This window comes from Polyodon spathula, chromosome 10 (genome assembly GCF_017654505.1).
Source record: "Polyodon spathula isolate WHYD16114869_AA chromosome 10, ASM1765450v1, whole genome shotgun sequence".
NCBI lineage: Eukaryota > Metazoa > Chordata > Actinopteri > Acipenseriformes > Polyodontidae > Polyodon > Polyodon spathula.
The window spans coordinates 29,464,501-29,485,164 of record NC_054543.1 but is presented as its reverse complement, the minus strand read 5'-3'; the positions used below and the strand labels follow the sequence as shown (position 1 = coordinate 29,485,164).

The 20,664-nt window shown below is 41.2% G+C and overlaps 1 protein-coding gene across 4 annotated transcripts in view; it reads right to left on the bottom strand.

Moving 5' to 3' along the window:
- Positions 1 to 364: 364 nt before the first annotated feature.
- LOC121322068 (striated muscle preferentially expressed protein kinase-like) overlaps positions 365 to 20,664 on the bottom strand; it is a 140,042-nt gene continuing 119,742 nt past the window's right edge. For 3 of the 4 annotated variants that reach the window (XM_041261560.1, XM_041261562.1, XM_041261561.1), the window contains 11 exons: positions 20,473 to 20,589; positions 19,045 to 19,212; positions 18,831 to 18,953; positions 17,326 to 17,490; positions 15,913 to 16,567; positions 14,872 to 15,111; positions 11,987 to 12,210; positions 9,449 to 9,524; positions 4,568 to 4,717; positions 4,233 to 4,274; positions 365 to 3,308 (listed from right to left, as the gene is read on the bottom strand). In XM_041261560.1, the coding sequence (XP_041117494.1) occupies positions 3,092 to 3,308; positions 4,233 to 4,274; positions 4,568 to 4,717; positions 9,449 to 9,524; positions 11,987 to 12,210; positions 14,872 to 15,111; positions 15,913 to 16,567; positions 17,326 to 17,490; positions 18,831 to 18,953; positions 19,045 to 19,212; positions 20,473 to 20,589 (2,177 nt within the window). In that variant the 3' untranslated portion in view covers positions 365 to 3,091. The remainder of the gene's footprint in view (positions 3,309 to 4,232; positions 4,275 to 4,567; positions 4,718 to 9,448; positions 9,525 to 11,986; positions 12,211 to 14,871; positions 15,112 to 15,912; positions 16,568 to 17,325; positions 17,491 to 18,830; positions 18,954 to 19,044; positions 19,213 to 20,472; positions 20,590 to 20,664) is intronic. The other variant, XM_041261559.1, reaches the window with a different exon arrangement.

The following is a 20,664-nucleotide window of genomic DNA, read 5'->3' as shown; positions in this document are numbered from 1 at the left end:
CCAAACTAAACATCAGTATTTATGTGCTTATTAAACATTTCACATGTTTAATTTGGTTGTATTTTGACCATATACTGACTCAAAGACTACCAATCGTCCTTGCAGTCTTTACAAACCTGTGAACAGTCTTGTATGGGATACTTCACCTGTAAATCAAGAGAGACGTTTTGAAGCTGAAAAAGCTGTAAATGAGTCATAGTTGGACAGCCCTTTCAAAATCATGAAAAGCTCACTGTAACAGCACTTAGCTTATTGCAGCCAAATACGATCATGTACAAATTCTTAAAAAGACTAGTATTGTCCGAATGCTTGCTCAGTGACTGTGCTCTTTAGCTCAAACATGAAGATTCCATGTCTTCTTTAGCCTTAGGGTCCTAGTTCCATGTTCTATTTTCTGGGAACGGGCCAGCAATTCCACGTTGTCCCGATCCATTCAGACTTCCATTACGTGTCCTTGTTTGTCCCCAATGTAATGTTTGGCACACTTAAGTTATTTAACTTGATGCATAATTACTATAAAATATCCAATGTTAAGAAAATGAAAAAGAAATAAAAAAATGTTGCAACACAAATAACTAACTTACAAAACGCATCAGTGATACTGCAGTATAAACATATTAGTAAAATTACTGTTACTACTTTTTTCTTCTTTTTTTTTTTTAACTTAAATGCTAATTTAAGTAATTCATGTATATCGAACATCTCCCTAAGCAACCTCATGAATGTATTTCACCTAAATTAGTAAATCAAACAATATGGCATTACTACAGCATTTTTTTAGAGTGCAAATTTAATTACTTTTGCATTTAACGTTCATTTTTGCACTTTCAGGGAGTCCAATGTTTTGCTTTTTTCAAGTTATAAAGATTTTCAGGGTCCTGTCTTTCACAGGATGGACTTTAAAATATATGTGTATCTGTACAATAGTGTTTATCTTGTACAAATTGGAATAAACACCAAATAAACTATAACTGGCATCCTTGGTATTCTTGTGTTTTACAAATATTTACACAATCATATCCTCTTTTTTTCTTACATAAAAACAGCAAAACTCAGTCTTTAAACTCTATGCTTCTCTCACTATGGGTAGCAGCCAAGCACTGGATCTTGGTCAGTATATATTTCATATCTCCATATATAAATATGAATTGTATCAATTATTTTCATTAATTCACAGTTACAGAAATGTATCATTAAAAATGAAGATTTGTTTAGAATTAGGTAACAATTGATAGGACTAACGTCACATTGTGGCGTCTCATTGTGACACAGCACAGAAATGGACAAGAGGATTAGCATAGAACTATATGAAGGAAACTGGCCAGGAAATAACAGGACAGGCCTCAGTCCCAGTCATTGTATACAGTGGTAGGAGATGGTTAAAAACAGTGTCTTATTGTCTTATTGTCACTGGTGAACAGAACTGGTCAATGCGATTGATTTTATAGCATGTGGGGCATTTGAAATGCTTAAGACAAATAATACAATAATGAAAATCTCATAATTTGTTGGCAGACAGGTACCCCATATATAGTCCCATGTAGATGTGATAGCACTTAAAGGGTACAAGAGGACCTTATTTTATTATGTTACACGTTCCCATGTGTTGCTACCACTGTTTATGTAAGGGATGTGTAGTTAAGGTAAAAAAGTGGTCAAAATGTAAAAAAAAAAAAAAATAATAATTAAAACAACACACACACCGTAAGTAAGCAGTTGTAGCATCACATGGGAATATGTAATACAATAAAATAAAAAGGTCCTTATGTACCCTTTAAAAGTAAACACAGCTTTAAAAACTATGCTGTCGATTTTAAATAATTAATGTAAACTGTGCAAAAAAGGAGGCCAGATTTCTGCTGAGCAAAGTCAGGTTGTAATAATGGATCACCACAGATTTTACTAGTGTCAAATACATATGTATCCTCTTATCCTCTTACTCTGGGAAGAATCATCAGTTTTAGCCCTGGCAACAGGTTTTTGGCCTGTTCCTTTCATTGGCTCTTCTTACGGTAGGGTAGATAACCCAAACCCTAAACCTAAATGAGAATACACAGAACATGATGGTGACTTATGACTATGTGAACCTTAAGTATTAACAATTTTGTTGTCCCATTACATGTACAGAAACAGAAAAAAAACACACTATCTGGCCACTCAGTACTTGTTTTTAACAAATAACCAATAGAGCTGAAAATAAATATATTGGCAGTTTCCATTGATTTAGTAGAGCTAAATTCACGTTCCTAAATTACACTTTACAATAAGTGGCAGGAATTCAAATGTTATTACATATAAAGTAAAATATTAATTCCTTTTGAATCCCAATAAAGTAATTACTGATTTATGGTGCCTTTCACTTATGAACATTACAAACTGCCAACTCGTATTTAAATGAATTGCCACTTACTTATTGTAAGGTGTGATCACCTTTAAGTTCAGCTACTACAAGCGATAATTTGTATTACTACTGCTTGAAAACAAATGAACTATTAGTAACACAATAAACAGCAATGTCACTAATAAAATGAAAACAAGCAGTAACAGATCCGTTAGTTCTCCTCTTTACATTGGGAATCCCAATTTCAGACTCATGGAAAGCTACTAATATATAAATTCACAGTTTGTGGTTTAGCACATGGTGTTAAAATGCCTTCTGCTCTTCAAAAGGTAGAAAAGAAAAAGTACATAAAGGGGCCTAGCTTTCGATCACACCGCCTTTATTACAAGGCAACCAATCAGTACAGCTAACTCGAAGTTATAACTCCAATGAAAAATGCAGGAAATAAATTGAAACGGGGTTTAGATAGGGATGAATCTATAACCCACACCTAACCACTGCACACTCCCTTCCCAACAGTTCATGAGGTGTACAGTTTGAATTCCATTTTTCTTTTCTTGCTTGTTTTCTGACGATGTGGCTGGTTTCGCTCGGCCAAAGATGGACACACAAACACACACACACACACTTCTGTTCCAGCCTGAGGGGACAGGCTGGTTGCGTCGGTCAGAGAGTCCTGGCCAATCGAGATGGAGAGTCCCGTTCATTCCTCTTGGAGAACCCCATAGTGCCTGCGTGGCATGGATGTTGTCACTGGGTCACGGGCGCAGCGGGCTGTGGGACACTATGATATGAACGCAGGAGGACTTTGTGCTTGGTGGCCACCTCTGATCTCCTGCGCTGGTGCTCCACCAGGAACTCCTTGAGTCTTGTGGTGGTGAAGGTGAGGGTCTGCCGGCGCAGTTTCATCAGGTAGGCATCTTGCAACCAGGAGTTGGCGAAGCAGTCTTTGATGGTCGGACGGGTCCTGGAACACAGGAGATTTTATTATATATGACATTGATGCACCATATGAAGTGCATGACATATCCTTCCTTGTATTCTTATATTATACACCATCATAGCCAGTGAGATCGCTCAGCTGCAGTAAATCATTTTTTTTACCACTATTTTCTAGAAAGTAATGGTTTACAGTATGCTTTATTTTAACTTCTTTATACAGCTATTATCAAAAGTTTTGCATCACCTAGAATTTTAGGAGTTAGATAATTTAAAAAGAAATAAAAAACAATTTAGATACCGGTATTTCATTTAAAATCATGTAATCAAAGAAACTGCAAAATTATATCAAAAAAGTCTACTGTAAGGCATAATAGTAGTACAGTATTTCATGTTACATTTTGAAATGTCACATTTTTCAAGTTTTTCATTAAGTATATAGAAAACTACAAAGCAATATGTAATTCAATATGTTAACGTAACATTATTTAGCAGGTTTCATTCGACTTTATGAATCAAAATATATTAATTCTGTAGGGTGATGCAAAACTTTTGGCCATAGCTGTACATTAAAATGTACAGTACATAATAAGCTACAGCTCAAGTGATGTATTAGTGTCACCAGAACCCTAAACATTGTCGGCTCATATTCATAAGTTTAAGTTATTTCTTGTTGATTCATTTATTGCTCTTTGACAAATTTAATTCTCTTGCTCAGCTCAAACTTGAAATCTGGAGGCCTGGTAGTAATGTTTTAATTTGATTGTTTTGTAGGTGTGTGGTCCAGTGGTTAAATAAACAGGCTTGTAACCAGCAGGTCCCCGGTTCAAATCCCAGCTCAGTCACTGACTCATTGTGTGACCCTGAGCAAGTCACTTAACCTCCTTGTGCTCAGTCTTTGGGGTGAGATGTTGTTGTAAGTGACTCTGTAGCTGATGCGTAGTTCACACACCCTAGTCTTGTATCTTGTAAAGCACTTTGTGATGGTGGTCCACTATGAAAGGTGGAAAATAATAAAAATTATTATTTAATATCTGATGTCAGACAGCTGAAAGTTTGACATCTTATTACCTATTGAGAAGATGCATGTTCAATGTTGTTAATGGCAAGTGGTGATGGGGGATTCCCCACAAACACTTTTCAATCCAGCCCTGCTGGTACCATCATTTAGAGAGTGAAGGAGCAATTCAGACTCCATGTTTATTCAATCATAATGTGGTCCACTGCGACACTTAGACGAAGAGCATTCTGTTAAGAATCCCCCGCCATTCGAGATGTCCCACTCACCAGGGGTAGGTACATAGGATCTTCTTGAGAAACTGAGAGGCACCTTGGGACACGTTAGGGTACAGCTTGGTGAGGTCAAACTTCCCTGCTTGGATTTTGTTCTCCATCTCCACAGGATCCGCTTCACTAAATGGAGACCTCCCACTCAGCCTGAAAAAGAAGATGCCTTTAGACAGTATACTCACAAACAGTTCCCCTACAATCAGACATAATGCAATAACTGAAATCGTCCACATGTCCACACTGACAAAAGATAATAAAACTTAGGATCAGCCCTCCATCGCACCATAGAGAACATTTTCTAAACAAGTTAACAGCCAATGATATATAAAACTATCAGTTCCCATTCAATTTGAAGATGGGCACCAAAACATCATTATGGGATTGTGGCAATGTTGCCCACCCCTATGTTGCCCATTTCTGTGTTGTATGTTGCGTGTTGTGTGTTAATGTTGGTGTATAGTCATTGGTACATAGGATGTAACATGGGTTACGAGCACGAGAGTTTAAAATGTATATTTGTATTTAGACTCAAGGATTGCACAGCACTTCACGTGCAGGTAAAATGTAATAATATGTGAGCATGGGGAATTGCACTTTTATTAATTTGCGTGTAGTTGTACCGGGACTCCAACTGAATGATTGGTTAGCAATCGAGTCTCGGTACAGCTGCATAAAAGCAACATGTTTTCACTCACTCGGGGTTGTGTGTTTGGTGAGTGGAGAATGGGAAAGGAAATGGAGGTAACAGTATAATAATAGTTAAATTAAATCATAATATCAGCTCACCCTGTTTGTCTGTATAGTCCATTTTGTTCGTATATTTATTTTGGCTAAAGTGCCGTGTCCTTATTTGTCTTGCAACCTTTTATTTTCTGCTCTGTTTAATTATTAAATGCTGCGTGCAACCAAGGGCTCAGATTCACCAAACTCCACATCTCTCTGTTTATTCTGTGTTGGTTCCTGGTTCTGGTCTGACATCACTCACTACAGCTGTCTTTGTGACATGTGGTGTCATCGTGGGATTACCAGCGCCTCTTAGACGCAGACCAGAGCGGGAACTGTACAGTGTTTGAGAGAGGAAAAAAAAATGAAAGGCTGGAGAGACTGCTGCACTAAGCTAGAGGAGCTCCTCAATGGTCTGGAGGACCAAGGCTGGTGCCTTGCCTGCGGGGTGTACGGGCACGTGGTGGCTGTCTGCCCCTTCCAAGCGGAGGAGGAGAACAAACTGGCCCAGGAGAAGGTGAGGAGAAGGAGCGGGAGAAGAAAGCTGCAGCAGCAACCGCAGTAACAGCAGGAGGAGGTTGGGGATGGCGGTTGGGAGGTTTTTTTTAAAGAACCTTGCGGTGGAGTTGTGCCCCTGCTATGGGGCGTATGAGCACATGTTGGCCATCTGCCCCATGCAATAGGAAGAGGAGGTACTAGCACCCAGATGGAGGAACCGCGAGAGTCCAGCGCCAGACGGGGGGGACGGCGAAAGTCCAGCGCCCAACAGGGGGACCACGAGAGTTCAGCGCCCACACGGGGGGACCGCGAGAGTCCAGTGTCCAGATGGTGGAATCACATGAATATAAAGCTTGGGAGGCAGATGGTCCCCTATCTGCCAGCAGAGGAAGAATGCCTGCTGGTTTTACCTCCACAGCCTGAGTGTGAGGAGCCCTAACGTCCTGCGCCTGAGTGGGAGGAGCCCGAACGTCCACCTCCGTCGCCGGGAGGCTACACGCCGCTCCCACCTCCGTCGCCAGGAGGCTACACGCCGCTCCCACCTCTGTTGCCAGGAAGCTACACGCTGCTCCCACCTCCGTCGCCTGGAGGCTACACGATATTCCCACCTCCACCGCTGTCACCGCCAGGAACAGAGCAGCAGGAGCTTTCTCTAACGCCACTGGCAGGAGCAGAGCAGCAGGAGCTGCCTCTGCCTCCACCGTCAGGAGCAGAGCAACAGGAGCTGCCTCTGCCTCCACCGCCAGGAGGAGCAGAACAGCAGGAGCTGCCACCTCCACCAGCAGAGGGTGAATGCCTGCTGGTTCCCCGTCCACCAGCAGAGGGTGAATGCTTGCTGGGTCCCTATCCACCAGCAGAGGGTGAATGTCTGCTGGGTCCCTTTCCATCAGCAGAGGGTGTATGCCTGCTGGGACCCTTTCCATCATGAGGAGAGCAGAGCTGCCTCTCCCTTCACCAGAAGGACCAGGACTGGATGCTGGTGGTCCTCAGCAGCCCTTGCACAGGCTGCAGAGGGAAGCACGGGAAAGAACCGCCTGGCCGCAGAGGCCGCTAATAGGGCCAAAGCCTGCACCCCAGCTTGTCCGCCCAAGGATGCCCGCCTCACTTCACCCAAGGATGCCTGCCTCGCTTCGCCCAAGGATGCCTGCCTGGCATCGCCTGGGGTTGCCTGCTGCTCCGCATCACCTGCGATTGCCTGCTGCTCCGCATCGCCTGCGGTTGCCTGCTGCTCCGCATTACCTGTGGAGCCACCGGTGGCAGGGTGCGAGGGAGAAGCGGAGCTCCCACTACCGCCTCTATGGCCAGGGGTTCCCCTCCCGAGTTCACGTTCCAAGGGTCCGCTGCTGCCTTCACCAGGGGCTGCCGGCTCTGCTTCGTCTAGGGTCACCGGAACTGCTTCGCCAGGGGTTGCCGTCATCTCTGCTTGGCCACAGGGGTCAGTGTGGCCAAAGCCCCACCAGAGGGATCTGCCGGCTATGAGGACGGGGGGTGGGGGGGTGGGGGGTTACATTATACCCGGTGTTGCACAGGATGCGGTGCTCGGTGAAAGTGGTGCTCGGTGCATGTGGTGCACATTACACCAGTGCTACACGGCGCATGCAGTGCCTGGTGCAAGCGGTGCACACCGTGCTCAGTGCACGTGGTGTGCACAGTATCTATTGCTGCACGGTAATTGGAGCACATGGTGCACGCAGTACTCGGTGCGCCTTAGACCCAGTGCTACACAACACTCGATGGACATGGGTTTCCCCCTGTGGACTCCACCATCGCAGCCTTGGTTAAGGCTCCACCGCTAAGAGATATGCCCAGGAAACCTGTGTGCCCGAACCTGCAGTGCAGGGTGACGGAGACACACGTCCGGAGGGCTTACGTGGTGGGAGCCCAGAGTACCCACTTGGCAAACACATCCAGTATACTTGTTGCGTACTTGGATGGGATTTTATGTGACGCCCCGCTCCCAGAGCCGGTGGCCACGGAGTTGCGATTATTATTGCATACGTTGATCCAGATCTCCGGCCTGCAGGGGAAGACCCTGGGCCACAGTCTGGCGGTCACGCACAGAGAGCTGTGGCTGTCGCAGACGCAGGTGCCTCCACTACAATGCATGCATACCTATCGGACGAAAGTGTAGCAGCTCTCCAGCACCACCTCTCCCTGTTTCGACAGGGATCGAGGGTGCCCCTTGTTTTGTGCCAGCAACTACTGGGTCTGATGGCAGCGGTATCAGCCATCGAGCTGGGTTTTTTGTACATGCGTCCGCTACAGGTGTGGCTCAATGCGTTCCGATTACATCCCAAATGTGACAGGCACCGTCAGCTGACAGTGTGTGTCGCGTGTACGGCGGCCCTGCGGTGGTGGAGGATTCTCTCTCACCTGCGCCAAGGAGTCGAAATGGAAGTGGTGTACAACCGCAAGGTGGTGACAGCGGACACCTCCAACTCAGGTTGGAGCGTGGTCTGCAAAGGCAGAAGAGTCAGCGGGCCTGGTCGGGCCATTAGACGTCCCTGCATGTCAATATGCTGGAGCTGCAGGTGGTGTTTCTTGCCCTCCAGCACTTCCTAACCGTGGTGTGGAACAAACATGTGCTGATCCGCACAGACAACACATTAGTGGAGGCGTATATGAACCACCAGGGTGGCCTTCCGTCCCCGGGGTTGCATCGCCTAGCCTTCAGGCTTCTGATTTGGGCACAACGGAACCTACTGTCCCTTCAATCGATGCATGTTCTGGGAGTGGAGAATTGGGCATCAAACCTCCTCTTGAGGGAGGGACTGCATTTGTCGGAGTGATGGCTCCACCCTCAGGTGGTGGAGCGCATTTGGGAATGGTTCGGGAATGTGGAGGTCAATCTCTTCGTCTCGGTAGAGACGACACACTGCGTCCCTCATATGCTGCTGTTCTTTTCTGCCTCACGACGGCTCTGGTACACGTTTCCCATAACGTTTCTCTTTCAGCGAACCAGGTTGACGGTAGGTAAACTAACGTTTGGTTTGATTCGTCGCACAGAGACCTAGGTTGAATTTCCTTGATACTATAAAAACTCATAATGGAATTCAAACTTAAAGGTATGCATCCTCTATATTTTTTTGAGATACTACATTTTTACTTGAAATTACCAGTCATTTAGCAAAATTAGTGATTGGTTCCATATAGGCTACCTTTGCCAAAAATCTGGAACCTAGTAGCTGTCATCGAGTAAGAATCAGTAACTGATATCTGTTTATGGAATCGGAGACTTGCTAATGACCCATGAGGCTCTAACTAACACAATACTGTAGTGGTGTTAGAATATATCATTATGTGTCTCATAGAGACAAAGCAAACGCATAAGAATGCCAGCAAATGTAAGCAAACACCGGAGTGATTACATCCCAAAAAATGAACGAAATAAAGCGATTTCTTTAACAACACTTTCTCCCGCTCAGCCAACTCCCACCAAAACACCAAAAATGTAAATCAAAAGAAATGCACACACAATTTTATGTACTCGCTGATGTATCACAAATCCTGTAATGAATATTATCTACCAATGCAGAAGAGTAAAATTAAATTATACAGTCAAGTACAGGAGCTGTATTCACTAGAAGCACTGACCTGCAGTCCATTCCCTCTGCTCTACTGAGGAAGCCATATGGTTGTAGCTCTTTAAATACTTACATGACAAACGTCAGGACACCTAGACCCCAGATATCCGCTGGTGGGCCAATCACATCCCCTTTTACCATTTCAGGAGCTTGGAGAGGAATAGGTATAAAGAGAGGTAGAGGGAGAAAGAGAAGGAGTGATGTGTGGAAAGACAGAGACAGAAGGGAAGATGTTAGAAGAGATAAGGAGGGGAGAGAGAAAAGGAGAAGAGATGAATCCTTAGAAATATATACACAGAGAAGGGTTAGTTATAAAGTGCCACACAAACTATCCTCTTTTCTAAAACAATACAATGGTAAGACAATTAAAATGCATTGGTTCCATACTCAGGGTCAATAATAACACAAGGGTACTATATCTGCAATGGTATGAGTCATTGGCAAATAACCCAATGACAACAGGACTAATACAGAACAAACTTGGGTTGAAGTTTGTATTTACTGTAAACAGCAGCAGTGGGACTGATACTGGTAAATTGTATTTTGTAGGTATGTGGACAAAGTTGAATCCTGAATGCTGAACCATACCGCATTTGAGGAATTTGGCCCTTAAGTCAAGTTTTTCAAGGCCAGATAAAAAATGTTTAATTGGATATAAACTTAAAATTGTGTTTAAAATTGTACAACAGCCTTGTGTTAGATAGTGTTAATACATAATTTTTATGCTAGAGTGTAAAGCAGCCTTGAACGCAGGGAGACAACGATACATTGCATTTAGAGACAGCGTGACAGCAGATCACCCTAGATTGCAAGTGGGGCAACAGTACAGCTCTTCAAAATGAAAAAAAGATTTGGTTATGTTCCTAAATTCACAGCTGAATATCAGGAGTTCAATAGGGCTGAAGTTACTGTTTGGCCTGCACTAACCATCGTTAAGAAGAGGACTACTGAGTTTCAAAGAGGGGAATTATATAGCTGTAATAACAGGGCACTAACTCTTTTTGTCACCGTTGACATCCATCATCTTTTAAAAGCACCATTAGCTCAGTGCTGAAATCCAACAGTAGTAAAGGAACAGTTTGTTGGATTCCATTATTGAGTTTACGATTAATTTAACGATTTAACAAATGTTCTGGTGACATTTAATGCCGCATTTAGGAACACAGATGACCATTGTAAGCATGTACACAATTGGCTGGAAACTAAAAAGTACTAATTCAACATTTGTTGATTGTGCCAAGTCCAGGAACCAACACTGAAAGTAAAACTATCAGTCAGAAAACCTTTGACATTGATAAATCATTTAATAAAGAAATACATAATATACTCAAATAAGCTTTGCTGGTAATCATAAATAAGGCTACGATTTTGGCACTGATTTTTAGTACATTTCACTGGCGAGTTAAGGAAAAAAAACAATAATTCACTGAAAGGTCATGGAAAGGTCACCAAATAATGTAGCTTTAGCTACACCAGCATAAACAAGAGCTTTTAAATAGCACACCAAAACCAATAATATAGAGACTGTTGCTTTCGACCGCTGACAAGTTTAAATGTTACTTTAGAGTACAACATTTAGTTAAAGGTCCCTTCACACCAATGTAACATTCCTTTTTTGTTTGTTTGTTTTTCAAATACTGTACGATGCAGCTTTCACACTGTCTGCGTAGCAAAACAGACAAGGTCTGAAATAAACTGTGTTCCTATTTCTGTGTGCGCGTCCGGCGGTTTTTATTACTGTGTTTAAAATTAAATGGTATATTTTTTTTCTTCAATAATGAAAATGACACGTTTAAATTGGTTGTTTTTGAGTATTCTACAGAGCACTGCCCTTTAAAAATAAAAGCAAACAAAAAAACAGAGTTGAAAAGTCAAATCACACAGGCAAGCACTGTGTCCAAGAAACAGGGCATCACAAAGATCAGAAAAAAGAATACAAAACAGATAAACCTCTTGTTTTATCTACAGTTTGCAGGAAATAAAAACAAAGCTGTCCAACAGCAGTCTGAAGTATTTTGTTTAGCAATGTTTAGTTTTACAGAAAGTGAGGATTTATTTTCAACAGACTACTTGGGGACACTACATTGTATGAAACAAAGTTTCAAGAAATAAAATATTTTTTGAAGATGCAAGCCCACTTTTTGTTTAAAAAAAATAAACTAACAAGAGCTGCAGGCTGTGTATGTGAAGATCACAACGAGAGTTTACAGTAAGATATGATCTGTGTTTATTTACATGCTTGCTCACTCAGTTACAAAATACAAATCTCATTCGCTGAGCTACATAGCTACATGTAAATGCTGCATGCATACACAAGCAAACAATTTGCAGATACTCACAGGCTTGTATTTTCAGTGCATGACATACTCCATTTTTAAAGGAAATAAATGAAGTGCCTAACAAATGTGTTTTACATCCATTTCATCCAAGATTTCACTTTTGTTGAAATTCACAATTTTCATGATTTCCATGACAAAATCGTAGACTTAATCATAAATCAAATAAAAAAACAAACAAACATAATAAATTAGGTAGCTGGTGTCTCTGAGTTAAGGTGAAACTAGTTGGCAGCTTATATATCATTTGTAAACGTTTAATTATTATTACTCACACATGTACTCAAGGGTCCCAGTGCGGCAGCCCAGCTGCTTCAGGAACAGGGGGTTGAAGGTCTGGGAGCTGCCAAAGTCAATGATCTTCACCACGTTCATGTAGGTGACAATGATGTTGTCTGGCTTAATATCCAGGTGCAGGATGCGTCGGCCGTGGAGGTATTCCAAACCCTGCAGGATCTGCACGATGTAACCCACCACGTCATCCTCAGAGTATCGGAATCTGACAGACCAGAGAAGGATTGCAGTAATACCAACAGACACTTCAATTCTAAGAGACCACAGACTACGAGAATGTGAACCAGTGGCGGCTCGTCATAAGTAAAATTTGTAAAAGTAAAAAAAAAAAGCTTACCAAGGTCTTGCTTACCAAGTCATGCTTTCCAAGGTCTACTGTATTGCTATTGACTAGTGACTAGTGACTAGTGTAGCCTCAAAATGGGTGGGATTCTGTGTGTCTTCAACCTGCAATCACCCTCTGTCTGTCAAGTGTTAATGTACTTGTATTGGCTACATGATGCAAGTTTGCGGCTAGGCTCTGCCACTCATAATTAGATTTCATTTTGACGTATCTGTTGCCAGGTAGGCTACGGTTCACGAGTGGTTACTTGCTTAACTTTTGATTTCTCACTTTTAATTAAGGAAAAAATAAAAATAAAAAATAACAATAAAGGTCCAAAGCCCAACAGGCAGGACCAAAACTGCGAGTATTCTCTGTTTGGTTTTTCAAACTGGCTCTTCATTTTCCCACTGTGGGCTACAGTGATTTACAAAATCTTCCACAGGCTGTAAAAATATTTTTTCTACAAATTATATCACTCAAGATTCATCAATCAAGTAAGTCCACAATGTTTTTGTTATGTTCTGTTGCTTGCCTTATGTGCTGCTTATACTATATTACTGTACATTTCTTATTAAATTACAAAGTACCTTTTGAAATCTGCAATGTTTTATTGAGTTTTCATTGAGAATTAAAAAATATATACACACACTGCTGTGCAAAAGTCTTAGACATTTTTCTACTGTTATGTATTATGAGCATCAACAATTTACTCAGTCTCCACTATTACAACAACCTTGACTTGCATAAAGAAGGAAAAACATTGAGTGAAATAGCTCTCATCACCCAATTTTCAAAGTGTGGTATCTGAAGCACAATCAACAAGTACAGAGAAACATCATCTGTAATTGACAAACCCAGGACAGGAAGACCCAAAAATTAGATTTTACAACAGAACTGTATATTGTTGAGGATAAAACATAATTTAGCTATTTTACTATTACCCTAGTTATGAAGGTGTTTTTATTTTAATATGCAGTCTCCAGCAGTGGAGGCTCCTTAGAGGAGGCAAGGGAGGCACAGCCTCCTCAACTTTTCAAAGGAATATACATATACAGATAGATAGATACATAGATATATTCAACATTCCTAAATTAACAGCAATGCGCTGCTGAGAAACATGTGCTTACAGTACGAGCAGTGGCAGATGGTGTTCTGGTCCTGGAGGCACTTTTTTTTTTTTTTTTTTTTTAACAAAGGGAGGTTAGCCTCCCTTCTCCCATTAAACACAGTGTTAGCAGTGGCAGATCGTGTGATATGAGCACAAGTTTTAATTGGAGGACACCAGAGTTTTTTTTTGTTTGTTTTTTTTTTACCAGAGGAGGCTTTGCCTCCGATGACAAATTCATGTCTGTCTGACACACTCCCACAGCACTCCCACTAGTAGATCAAGTGATCTGAGCACTGGTTTTAATTGCTGTAAATAGTTGTATCATCTGCAGTTAATGTAGGAGTGATTGAAATTGCTTAGTTTAGTTTTGCATTGCATCAGTGGTAAGAAACAAACTATATGCTGTTATTGCTTTATTTTGGTGCTTGTCTTGTGAAGGGGTCAAAGGTCAAATGCAGGATAACACAGTTGATTGGCTGATTAAGACTCCATTTGCCAGGCTAGATTATATTGAAAAACTCAAGCTAAAATCTGAATGGAAGCCATAACCAAAAATTAAAATAGCTAATAACAGGCAACTTTATTTGGCAGTAGAGCATTACATTTGAGATTACATATTTGAAGGGGAGATGTGAAACTTTGATTGTCACACATTCTAAAGTATAGGGCAGGGATTCTTTTTAAAAACGATACTAAAAAATACTTTTACAACTGGAAGATCCTCAGCTAAAAGGCGTAGAAATGAAAAATTAGTTGCAAGTAAGTCAGTTAGTTCCCTGTTGTAGGTATTTTTTTGTTTTACCGTAATGACTGAATACAATTCAATAAAAAAGCACTCTTACTCCAATGCACACGAACTCAAACCAAATTTAAAAAATAGACACCTGCGCTAGATTTACACTTTTGTGCTGTTTGCTGCGCCTGTGGTGCACATAAATTCATTTAAATAAACCTAATTCCATTTTTTAAAACGGTAAAAACTGAAATCACAGAATTCTGACAGTGCCCTAACTGTTATTTATGAACCTGTTTTTGCTTGAATTCACTGTCAATGTTAATTTGTGATGTTAATGCTGAAAATCATGTTAGAAATCATGTTAAAAATCCCCATTTCTGTAATGCTAACAATATTGAATACTAAAAAAAACAACTTTGTTTAAATGTTCAATATTATTGCAAATGTTATCCCTTTACAAGAGATTACTGATTACCTTAGAATGCAATGGGTAAAGCAAAAAAAATGAGATACTATATCCCTCCCCGTGACATGCTTAACTGTATTAGAATTAGTATGTTAAATACACTACATATCCTTTTATTACAAGTGTTTCCTGCATAATGCTATATGCATAATGCTATTTCGTATTGCTTCCATGACCTGAAAACTGAACTTTGAGATGGCAATAGTAACAGAAGCCCCCAGCCTGCCTCACCTGTCTATGAGACTGTAGAGCAGCTCCTTGCCGGTGCAGGACTCTGAGATGAGGACCAGGTATCGTGGGGTGACGTAGGCCTCGTGCAGAGCCATGACCTTGTCGTGGTGGAGGGACTTGAGGATCTCGTACTCCTGTAGCACGGCCTGCTTGCTCTCTGGCTCGTAGGGGATGATTTTAGCCACAAACTGCTTGCCAGTGGCGTTCTCTTTGCACTCTCTGATCACGCCGAACCTCCCCCTGACGTGAACAATAAAATTAATAAAAATATATCAATATTTTTATAAGTCTATTGGAAGAACCGTGATACTGAAGATTGTACAGTTTGTACTAATCTGAAAGCTCAATTGTTTTTATTATTGTGTTAACAGTGAAATAAACAAGTCGTATTAAAACGTTTAAAGTTTTTGACTTGCAGGTAAGCAAGTATTGTAATATTTTAAATCCTAACAAAGGAACACTGAAATTGTTAAGAAATAAGTTCCTACTGTAATCTCCAATTGGCTGTATGCTACACAAGCCATCCAACCTTTTTGGCTAAAAGAGATGTACCGATTACCTGGAAGTTCTCATAGAGCCTTTAAAAAAAACAATATCACTAATCGAAAAGTTTAGTTTATTAAAAACCTGACTAAATAACTGCGGACACTGCTTCAGCAGTTTTTTTTTTTTTTTTTTTTTTTACTCATTAAACAACTTGCATGTTTAAATATAAAAATCAATATTGCTGCATTTTGATTGTACTGGCTCATGCCAGAAGATTGCACTTGCAGTCTTCCCAAACTATAAATCTTAAATGGGATACCCAAAAGAAGCTATACTGTCGAGTTCAAAAGCCATCAGTTGGACAGTCATGCTATACATTAAAAATAAGGGTGGGCAGAATTTAGTGGCTAGTGACAAACCATTCGATTAAACAACTTCCACTTTGATGTGACCAAGTAAAAGTCTGTTTTTTTACATACATACTCTGGAGAACACCCTTCCCCTGGTGCCATATACAAAGTTTTCAGAGAGCATGCCTGTATCCTTGCTGCTTACCTGGCTCTCTCATCCATAAAGGTGTAGGGTTTTTGTGGCACGCCTTGGCGTAATGCGGTAGTGCCACTCTCCAGCAATTTGGTAGATGGCGTCACTCTTCCTGTGGGGGTCAAACGTGTCGGAGAGGAGACCCCCTCTCCCACCGGGCTCAGGCTTGTCACCAGCTCCACAGATGGGGTGAGAAACGACAACGGTGAAGGGGTTACTCGAGTCTGGGTCTTTGGCGCATACATGGGCACGGAAGAGATTGGTTTGCCAGTGACAAGGGTAGAGGGGACCAATGGAGATGGGGAGATGGGAGGGAATGGAGAGATGGAAGTGACCAGGTTGACTGGCGTGGGTGGTTTGGGAAAGATAGCAGGTCGGGGAGCTTGGGTTGTGGGTAGGGTTTCATTTTCTGTGGATGACCGAGAGGGACGTGCGACATAAGATGATGTAGTGGCAGTGGTGGTGAGGGTGGTCTTGGTAGGGATGGGTGTTGGGGTGGTAGAGGGGGTGATTTGGACAACTGCTGGTTTGGATAGCGATGTGGAATTTGTGAGTGTTTTGGAAGAAGGGGCTTGAAATGGTGGTATTGTTACAGATGTAGTCACAACTGGAGGAGAGGTGGAGAGGATGGCTTTAGGAGCAGCAGGAGGAAGAGCTTTGGAGGTTTCTGTAAAGCAAGTCAAGCAATTTGTTTAGTTGAGAATTGGCTGGACTTTTTGTTCCTTTAGGCTCTGTAACATCCCTACAGTATTCTGTTCTCAAAGTAGAGGTTGCAAAAGAAACACACAAATCAAAAGTATAAAGAGTGTAATGATATTTTTGTATAATGACTTATAGGTCTGAAATTTGCTCAATCAAACAAAGTAGTTACAAGCAAGGATGTGCATCAATAATTTCTGCTCAGTCATGTGGGTCAATAATATGTGCTTGCTAATTAAGACACATAATTACAATATGGAGTTTTGTAGCAGATTTGGTAGAGTGACATTAAACTCTGTTATACTGTTTTACAAAAAAAAAATTGCTCCTGTTTATAATGTAGCATGGCATTCAAAAACTTAATAAACTATGGTACGCTGTGGTAAATGCATAGTATAGCCATGGGAAAACCATGGGGAAACATGCATACTCACAGTAGAAAAGGGCAGTTAAAACCAATGGAAAACCATGTATATTTTAATGTAGACAGGGTTGCAAAGTGGACAGAGTAGTACAAAGAAATGGGAGTGAAATTGAAAGGATGCATATACTAAAACTCCCTTTGTTGCTAGAACTCAAAATATGGCTACCCACAAAATAATACATTTAACAAATGTCTGTTTTTATGATTATTATTAAACAGCTCAAGGGACTTTACAGTCAGAATATGGGGATCTCTTCTTATTGCTGTTCTTACAATGCTGTAGACTGCGAAAGGGAAGGTACCTGGCGATTCGAGGGTCACACTCTCTGAAGAGTTGCTGTAGGATCCCTGTCCTGCCTTGTTGACGCATGCCACTCGGAACTTATAGGTGCCGTCCATCGGTAAATCTGTGACATTGTAGTAACAGTCTGTCACTCCTGTAGCCACTATGAGCCAGTTGGGGTCGCCTTGGCAAAAATAAAAATAGTTAAAGCAGGAGACTGTATTTATGTTTGTAACTTGAAAGTACAGGCAGTCATGTGTTTAACATTTGATACTACACATGTAGATGTTTCAATGGCCAACTGGTACAGTGACTTCACAATAACAGAATTCAGAGCAGGTGACAGAAACAGGAATGCGTTTAATCCATAAAACAAAAACAGATGACTTAATTAACCTAGCATCATAAGTACTTGGTTAATTACGTGTGAGATAAACAGAAACATTGTTCATCGTGGGTAACTCAAAAATAATCAATGTGTGAGTACTTTGTCTTTTAATCTTTATGTCTTCACTCACTCACTGATTATTTTTGTGTTCCTCATTTAGAACCATTGTATATTCTTTCTATATTTGTAGTGCAGGCACAAGTTGTGCGTATCTGGAATACACAATTTCAGAAAGCTTGAAAAGAAGATGATTATCTATTAACCCCTTTCCTGACCGACATCAAAAAGACGTCAAGCACAAGATTCTAGCTATTTTTTCTCTGGAAAAAGCAGAGAAAACCTTTCAATGCCCAAGTGAGACCGATAGCAGCCGAGAGAAGCCGAAAAAAAAAAAAGTGTTGGATGTGAGCAATACACATAGAAGCTTCACCACAGACATAACACCGACATTAACAAACAAGATAGCTGCTTCCGTATCCAGCGCTCAAAGAATATCAAGGCCATTTGCAGAGCTTTTTGAGATGTTATAGTAATAAAATATTGACTTGGATCGCATTATTGAGGAGTTTAGTGATAAAATGAGTGATCAGGAGAGGATTTATCAGTATGTATGACTATGAAGAGGTATTTGATAAATACAGCAAACAAGGGGTGGGGCAGGGCTGGAGATGCAGTACTGAGTGTCATGTTGATATGCAGTGCCTTTTAAACCTGTTTTACTTTGAATAAAATTACTTTTAAACAGTGTGTGTAAAATAAACAACGTGTGTGAAAATAAATTGGATATGACGCGCCTGACAGGCGCTGAATAAATGGAGTTAAAGGAACCAGATATATAGAATATTGTATAGGGTTCTATACAAGGCTGCTCTGGCCTTAAATTGGTGAAAATCAGCAGGTAGCCTACACTTAAACAGTACAACTAATTCTACTGTCATTTCCATCTCATATAATCCATCTGATACAAACTATGGGAAACAAAGCAATTTTAGATAATTGTGTCAAATCAATATCTGGATCTACTACATATGATAATTATCTAAGAAGCAGGCCCCCCTGAGTGCTTTCAAATGGTCTCCAGTAGCATATACAGCAAATAATAAAGGGAAGTTTGAAACATTTTAGTTGACAGTTACCCTCTGTTTTCCTCTCCAGCGAATAGGTACATGGTGCCTGGGTATCGGATGGCTTCCACAACACCAGGGCTGTGTTCTTGTACCTCTGGGGTATCTCAGGTGTTCCTGGGCGACCTGGGACTTCTGAGAAAAATAATACACATAAAAAAAATGTTAAAAATCACAGAGGACTGACTCATAACCATTTTTTAGACACTTTCGTGGGTCCACTCACTAGCCAGGGAGAGAGTGCAAGAGCTGGTGGCAGATGCCAGTGGATTGGTAGCCACGCACTCATATAGCCCAGCGTCCTTTTTGTATGCCTTCAGGATCATGAGGAGCTGCCGTCCATCGGCACACGAGACAATGTTTATCCTCGAGTCAATCTCCACCTGCTTCTTGTCTGGGAACAAAACAAAGAGACACTCAGCAGTGAGCAACAGCTCCAAGAAACCAAGAATAATGTCTCATTGTTTGTCACATTTTAAAGCTTTTAATGAGGATTATCTCAACCTTCTCCTCCTCATTCCTTTTATTTTTTTATACTTACTCACTTACTAATATTAATATAGAGTGGCACAGTATATTTCAGTTAATAGGTGGCACTGATGTGCTGCAAATAATTGCGATACCCATTACTCAGACAAAAAAATTCAAGACCACAGTCACTCTACCCAGGAGCGGTCGTCCTACCAAAATCTCCAAGAACAAACCGGAAAATCATTATATTCCTGTATGAATCTCTAATACATCCATCAGATAAGTCAATTTAGTCCTTATTTCACACGCTGAATTTCTTGAAATGCCACCTTTATACGCACTTACACTGCAGAATTATATAGGTCTTGGAAAGATACTGCAGCAGCAATCTAGCAGCCTAAAGAAATGATCAACAAACTAGTTGTCTCCTATACAGGGTTCTCCTTAGGAATTCTGTATAGCTGGGTGGCAGAGCATTATAGCCGGGGCGCACAACACCAAAATAAAATTGCCTTACCATAAATAAATAATAAGGCAAAGAATTTGAATTAATAATAAGACACTGAATAATGAATAATAACCCACCCTAATTCATACCCAGGCTGCACTGCTCCATTTCCCCCCTGATCCTTTGCAATCTTTTTTGTGTTTCTGGCAGAGTTTGCATATCTTGCTGTAAAGAAACATTTCCATTTTCTTCCCCCATATAACACCATACCCACTTATTTTCTACAATTTACTTTTTTTTCATCATCCATTTTCGGTTTGGCAATTTCTAATTCAGTCACTATTTTTGCTTAAAAAATAAATCAGTTATTTTTTTAGCAGTCACTTTAATGTTTCGGCCACTCGAAGTGCTTAAAATGGAAAACCCACCCCTTCAGCTCTCTGATTGGTTACATGTAGTGACAAGACATAACACAGCAACACAGCTGTCATGTGGTTTCAAGGTTTTTTTTTCACCCAGCGCGTGCAAGTGATCTAGTCTGCTAGCAGCGCAATCAATCCTTATCGTTAAAGGCACGGTAGCATTTGCAAGACTGGAGGTTCTGGGTTTTTCAGCAGGACAGCCACTTGGCCTATTGTCCCCCCCAGCTGAAGACGTCTGGAGAGAACCCTGCTGTAACTGTGGCCCCTTAGCTTTCAGTATCAAAGTGAGGTGGCATTTACTGGTAGACATTACCTTTCATCCATACGATGTTAGGGTTAGGGCTGCCAGCCGGTAGACAGCACAGTGTGACAGGATCTCCCTCCAGCAACACATGGTCATGCAGCTTGATGTGGAACACAGGAGGGAAGTCTAGAAAGGTGGAGAAAGAATTGTGTGTGTGTGAGAGAGGTAATAGGTCAAGGGAAGGAGGAGGGACACAAGTTA